Source organism: Haemorhous mexicanus, chromosome 5 (assembly GCF_027477595.1).
Source record: "Haemorhous mexicanus isolate bHaeMex1 chromosome 5, bHaeMex1.pri, whole genome shotgun sequence".
NCBI classification, from domain to species: Eukaryota; Metazoa; Chordata; class Aves; order Passeriformes; family Fringillidae; genus Haemorhous; species Haemorhous mexicanus.
The window spans coordinates 74,624,270-74,631,346 of NC_082345.1; the positions used below are offsets into that span (position 1 = coordinate 74,624,270).

The window sequence follows — 7,077 nt, forward strand, 5'->3', positions numbered from 1 at the left end:
ACGCAAACATCCCTGCCCCAGAACGCCGGGGACAGAGGTGATCCTGCAATCCCAGCACTGACGCCAGCCCCACTTCGGGGTGACTCTTCCCAGATTTTGGGATCCGACGTCGTTTCTTCCCCCCCCCGCCCCCATTCCCGGTTTTTCCTGAGGATGGGGAGAGGCTCCGTGACGTCACCACCTCCCTCTGATCTCATTGGAATGAAATCATTCCCAAGCCAAGGCTCCACGGCTGGAATCACGACTCCAACCCCGTGATCCCTGGGATTTTTATAAATACACCAGGGAGGGGGAAAAGGTTTCCAGAGAGAGGGAAAAAATATCCCAATCCCTGGGGAAAAAATCAAAAACAAAACCAGGGAGGAGAAGTTTGGGAAAGGCTCCTGATGCCTCTTTCCTGGGAGTGATTCCACGGCAAATCCTTCCCATCCCAAGCATCCAGGAGAAGCAGGTGAGTGCCTGGGTTTCGTTTGTTCCCCCATTTGCAGAAACTTTAAATATTTCAGCGTTTTCCTTGGGAAATCAGATTCCAGGGTTTTGGATTTTTTAGGGACTGAGAGACTTTCCCACCTCCGGATCCCATCCCGGGCTGTTTTCCTGAGTTTTATTCCCCCACAAATTTATTTTCCCACAAAATCTTTGTTGGGAAGGGAAAAATGTCCTTGGAAGAGGCAAATCCAGGCTCCAGACGTGGAATTTTCCAGGGGGGAATTTTGGGGCTTTTTTTAAGGAAAAATAAAAAATAGGACAGGTAGGGAAAAGCAATCCAAGATATTCTGATATCAAGGGATTCGTAATTCCCCTCGCCCTCCCTCCTAGGAAAAATCTTTTTTTTTTATTATTCCAGCAATTTTGGGAGGCAGACCTGAATAGGCAGCATGGGAAGGATAGGGAAATCTTGGGAAAAGGAAAATTAGGGAGATAAATCCCTGCTGTCACTGCAGGGATGGGGAGGAGAGCCAGGCACAGCCACCCCCCACCGAGCCCGCCCGGATTTTGGGAATCAGCCCCGGGAAAAGCATCGGGGAAGCGCGGGCGGCACCAGACGGAGCTGAAGGAGTCTCCAGGTCCCATTCCCAGATTTATCCCAGACTTACTCGGGAAAATCCCGCTCCATCCCGCTCCCCCGCCGCAGGGAGAGGCAGCGATCCCGCTTTTCCCGGCTGGAACGCGGCGCTTTTCTCCTTCCAAGCCGAGCTGCGGGAGATCTGTCGGGCTCGGCAGCATCCCGATAAAATTCCTGGGAAACGCTCCCGGCTCTGCCAGCAATTCCCGGCGGGAGCGGCTCCGGCAGCGAGGATTTAATTCCCGTTTCCTCAGATCCACCAAAAGCCGGTGCTTTTCCTCCTTTTCCTGCTTTTTTTTTTTTTTTTTTTTAGCCAGGAGAAAACCCCAATTCCAGCTTTTTCCCTGCTCCATAAAAACTTCCCGGAGCGGAGGGGCACAACCCCTCCCCAACCCCGGCAAAAATAAACCCAATCCCGAAAAAAAAGATCAGCTTTTCCTTGTTTTTTCATTGATTCCTGCTCCTTTCCCAGGATCTCCATCCCGGCGAGGAGCAGGAATGGGTGTGGATGGCTCCAGCCGCGTTTTCCCTTTGCTCAGCTGAGATTCCCGGAGTTTTGTTGAATGAGGAAAGCTGGAAAAAATCCCAGGAAAAGGGGCTGGGTTCAGTCCGTGGTGAGGGAGAGGAGATTCCAGGCGGGGCAGGAACATCCCGGGAGCTTGGCCAGCCCTGGAAGGGCTTTGGGGAACATTCCCGTTCCCCATCCAGGATTTGGGGTGGGAAAATCCCCGAATTCCCTGAATTCCCACCCCGAGCATCCCATCCTGCAGGAGCTCCGGGGCTTTGCTCAGGGTGGAGGGAGGTGAAAACACAGCTGGGAAAAAAAGGGGAATTTTGGGGTTGGGATGCCAGCCTTGGATGGCATGGAAAAATCCCTGTTCCCAAATCTCCAGCCCCTTTTCCAAGGAAAAATGAAATCCTGGGATATGCTCGTGTTTGAATAGCCAGATGTGGGATTTGGGGCTGGAGGAAAGGAAAATTTGGGGTCCTCGAGGATCCCATGTGGGGGCTGAGTGCCTGGGAAGGGTTTTCCTCCCTTGATCCTGCAGGAAAAGCTTTCCCTGGATCATCCCATGGCTGCTCCTCTTCCTCTCCCCTCCGGATGCAGGGAAAGGTGGAGGGGATGGATTTGGGGGATTTGGGGGTTTTGGGAAGGGGTGAAATGGGAGGCAAAGAGGTGGAAATGGAGCAGCTCCCTGAATTCCTGAGGGAGGATTGGCACGGCCAAATCTCCCCTTGGGAAGGGGGGAAAGGGGAGAGTTCAGGGAATGAAGCTCCCAAATCTCTGCCCTTTTCCATGGAGAGCAAAGAGCAAAGGGATAAACCCGCCCAGAATTCCCACTCCGAGGAACTGCAAAGGGCAAATTTAAGGGAAAAGAACTTCCCAGAATTCCAACCACAAGGGATGGCAAGGGGAAGTATTAAAGGGATAAAGAACTTCCCAAAATTCCCTCTCCAAGGAATGGCAAAAGGCAGAATTGAGAGGGTGAAGCTTCCCAAAATTCCCACTCCAAGGAACAGCAAGGGGTAAACCTAAACAGAATAAACCTGCCCAAAATTCCCACTCTGAGGAACAGCAAAGGGTAAATTTAGGGGGAAAAACCTTCCCAAAATTCCCTCTCCAAAGGATCATGAAAGGGCAAATTTAGGGAGAAAAGACCTGCCCAAAATTCCCTCTCCAAAGGATCATGAAAGGGCAAATTTAGGGAGAAAAGACCTGCCCAAAATTCCCTAAGGGATCGTGAAAGGCAGAATTTAGAGGATAAAAATTCCCAAAATTCTCCCTCCAAAGGCAATAAAGGGCAGAGTTCATGGGAATAAACCTGCCCAAAATTCCCTCTCCAAGGGATCATGAAAGGCAGAATTTAGAGGATAAAATTCCTAAAATTCCCTCTCCAAGGACAGACCTAAGGGCAGGCCTAAAGGGAATTAATCTGCCCAAAATTCCCTCTCCAAGGAATGGGAAAAGGCAAATTTAGGGGGAAAGACCTTCCCAAAATTCCCTCTCCAAAGGATCATGAAAGGCAGAATTTAGGGGATGAAAATTCCCAAACTTCCCCCTTCCCAGGCAATAAAGGGCAGATTTAAGGGATAAACCTGCCCAAAATTCCCTCTCCAAGGGATGGCAAAAGGCAGAATTTAGAGGATGAAACTTCCCAAATCTCTCCCTCCCTGGACAATAAAGGGCAGAGCTCATGGGAATAAAGCTGCCCAAAATTCCCACTCCAAGTGATGGCAAAGGCCAGAATTTAGGGAATGAACCTGCCCAAAATTTCCACTCTGAGGAACAGCAAAGGGCAAATTTAAGGGAAAAGACCTTCCCAAAATTCCATCTCCAAAGGGGCAAAGGGCAGAATTTAAAGGATAAAAATTCCCAAAATTCCCTCTCCAAGGGATGGCAAAAGGCAGAATTTAGGGGATAAAATTTCCTAAACCTCTCTCTCCATGGAAAATAAAGGGCAGAGTTAAAGGGAATAAACCTGCCCAAAATTCCCACTCTGAGGAACAGCAAAAGGCAAATTTAAGGGGAAAAAACCTTCCCAAAATTCCCTCTCCAAGGAATGGCAAAGGCAGAATTTAGGGGATAAAACTTCCCAAAATTCCCCCTCCAAGGAATGGCAAAGGCAGAATTTAGGGGATAAAACTTCCCAAAATTCCCCCTCCAAGGGCAGGGAAGGGCAATTTCGGGGACCGTGGCTCAGCAGGTGGCAGATCCCGGACCATGGATGGAGTTGGGATGGATCTGAGGAACATCCCCCATTCCCAAGGGCATTCCCAAGACACCTGCTGCTCCATGGGAGGAAATCAGGGATGGAATTCCAGCCTCAGCTGAGGTCCCCAGCCAGGAACTGCTGTGCGAGCCGCTGGCCACAAGATGGGGCCGGAAGACTGGGAATGCCAGCAGAATTCTAGGGTTTTGGGAATGCCAGAAAGATTCCAGGTTTTTGGGAATGCCAGCAGGATTTCACGGCTTTGGGAATGCCAGAAAGATTCCAGGTTTTTGGGAATTCCAGCGGGATTTCACGGTTTTTGGGAATTCCAGCAGGATTCCGGGGGTTTTTGGGAATGCTAGAAGGATTCCAAGGTTTTGGGAATTCCAGCAGGATTCCAAGGTTTTGGGAATGCCAGCAGGACTCCAGGGGTTTGGGAATGCCAGCAGGACTCCAGGGGTTTGGGAATGCCAGCAGGATTCCAGGGGTTTGGGAATGCCAGCAGGATTCCAGGGGTTTGGGAATTCCAGAAGGATTTCAGAGTTTTAGGAATGCCAGAAGGATTCCAGGGGTATTGGAATGCCAGCAGGACTCCAGGTTTTGGGAATGCCAGCAGGATTCCAGGAGCTTGGAGAGCCCTCGTGGCCTCGGGGCTGGCTGGGGACATTTTTCCATCTGGGAATGGGCAGAGAGCCCCACGGGATGAAGGGAGGTGGGAGGGGGTGCGGAGCAGCAGAGCTGTCCAGGGAGTCACAGCCCCAAAAACGGGCCAAAGAGACCCAAAAACGGCTCCAAAAACGGCAGAATTCCAAGGAGGAGGCTCCTGGGGATGGAGCAAGTCCGGAGAACCCACTGGGAGGGCTGGAGAGGGGACACAGGGCCGTCACTCGGGATCAGCATTCCCACATCCCTTGGGACTGAGGGAGGTGGGATGGGCTCCAGGAACATCTCTGGTGGCTCCGGGGCGAGCGGGGACAGGGAATGTCGCCTTTGCGGCAGCTGGTGGCACCCAGGGACATTCCAGGGAGCTGGAGAGGGATCCATGGGGGTCCCGTGGCCCAAACGGGGCCGGCAGCAGCCACGTGTGTGCCGTGGAGGATCCTCTCCATGGACGATCCATGGATGATCCATGAAGGAAAAGCAAAATCCTCTTGTCCATGGAAGATCCATGGAAGTTCCATGAAGGAAAGACAAAATCCTCCTCTCCATGGAAACTCCACGAAGGAAAGGCCAAGTCCTCCTCTCCATGGAAGTTCCATGAAGGAAAGGCCAAATCCTCCCCTCCATGGAAATTCCATGGAAGATCCATGGAAGTTCCGTGAAGGAAAGACAAAATCCTCCTCTCCATGGAAACTCCACGAAGGAAAGGCCAAATCCTCCTCTCTGTGGAAGGTCCATGGAAGTTCCATGAAGGAAAAGCCAAATCCTCACCTCCATGGAAGCTCTGTGGAAGCTCCATGGAAACTCCATGAAGGAAAGGCCAAGTCCTCCTCTCCTTGGAATTTCTATGAAGGAAAGGCCAAATCCTCCTCCCCATGGAAGCTCCATGGAAATTCCATGAAGAAAAGGCTAAGTCCTCCTCTCCATGGAATTTCCATGGATGTTCCATGGAAGTTCCGTTAAGGAAAGACCAAATCCTCCTCTCCATGGAAGTTCCATGGGAATTCCACGAAGGAAAGGTCAAATCCTCACCTCCATGGAAGCTCCATGAAGGAAAGGCTAAATCCTCCTCTCCATGGAAGTTCCATGAAGAAAAGGAAAAATCCTCTCATCCATGGAATCTCCATGGAAGTTCCATGAAGGGAAGGCCAAATCCTCCTCTCCATGGAAGATCCATGGAAGTTCTGTGAAGGAAAGACCAAATCCTCCTCTCCATGGAAGCTCCATGAAGGAATGGCCAAATCCTCCTCTCCATGGAAGCTCCATGGAAGCAAAGACCAAACCCTCACCTCCACGGAAATTCCCTGGAAGCTCCAAGGAAGCGAATCTCCTTGGACATCCCACCTCCCACCAGCACCCCAAAACCAAGGCCTTGCATCCCAAGGAATCTCCTTCCCACCTATCCCAACCTTCGGATGAGACATGGGAGGTGACTCCAAGAGGGCGGGGAGGGGAGTTCAGGGATCGGGCAGGGATGAGGAGACCTGGATCCCCGCAGGCTGTCCCACGGGAAGCTCACCCCCCTCTCTGCCCTCCCCGGTGTCTCCCCGGCCAGGCCAGCGCCATGTCCCACCCCAGGCTGCTGCTGCTCCTCGTCCTGCTGGGAGCCGCCGGCGCCGGCCGCGCCCTGAGCCTCTCCAGCGCCGCCTCCCTCTTCAGCTGCCTGCAGGCCGCCCTGTCGGAGGCACGGCCGAGCCCTCCCGAGGACAACGCCGTCCTGGACAAGCGCGGCTCCGCGTCCCCGTCCCTGGAGGAGGCGTCCCAGGAGGACACGGAGGAGGAGGAGCTGGGGAAAAGGACATTCCCGGGGGACGGCCACCACAAACACGTGTCCCAGGCGCAGGGGAAGGGCAAGAGCCAGCAGAACCGGGCCAAGAGCGACCGGCGCACCAAGGTGACGCTGTCCCTCGACGTCCCCACCAACATCATGAACATCCTCTTCAACATCGCCAAGGCCAAGAACTTGCGGGCCAAGGCGGCGGCCAACGCCCACCTGATGGCCCAGATCGGCCGCAGGAAGTGACTGGGGGCCACCAGAGGGGACTGATGGCCGGCTGTGACATCGGCCTGGTCTGGTTCTGACCCATCGAGCGAGCCCACATCCGTGTTGTTCCTCCTGTTCCTCCTCCTCCCCTCCTCTCCTCCCCGCTCTCCTCTGCCGTTCCTTCCGGACGTTTCCACGCGCAGGGAAGAGGTTCCTGTCCCCAGCAGGGCACAGGGGCCGCGTCACCCGGGAAGGTTCCTGATTAAAGCTGCCATCTCTGGAGTTTCCAATGCTTTGCTGTCCCATCTCCTGCCCCTGCTGCTCCGGCGGCTCCGCAGGGATTCCGGAGCCTCCCCCGGCTCGGCCTGGGGGCCCTGTCCCCACCACGGCCCTCCCAAATCCCGCCACGAGCTGTTCCTGCCACGGCCACCAACCGTGGCAGGAAGGGGAGGGAAAAGGACCTTCCCGGGAAGGGAATCCTACAGGGACAACCTCAGGAGGGATCTCCCAGTTCCTCCCCCTGGGTTGTCCCTGTGTTTGTCACCAGCACCTTCAGCATCAACCTCCCCACACACATCAACCTCCCCAGTGTCCCCTGATGGGCCCAGGTCATTGTCACCCACATGGCATTGGTGTCCCCAGATTGGCCCTGGTCA

At 53.9% G+C, this 7,077-nt stretch overlaps 1 protein-coding gene across 1 annotated transcript; it reads left to right on the forward strand.

Annotated features, from left to right (window-relative positions):
• The first annotated feature begins 257 nt into the window (after window positions 1-257).
• Window positions 258-6,707, forward strand: UCN3 (urocortin 3). Its single transcript, XM_059847900.1, has 2 exons — window positions 258-451; window positions 5,993-6,707. Exon 2 carries the CDS (start codon window positions 6,002-6,004, stop codon window positions 6,458-6,460), a length of 459 nt encoding a protein of 152 aa, XP_059703883.1. The 5' UTR covers window positions 258-451; window positions 5,993-6,001; the 3' UTR covers window positions 6,461-6,707.
• The last annotated feature ends 370 nt before the right edge of the window (window positions 6,708-7,077 follow it).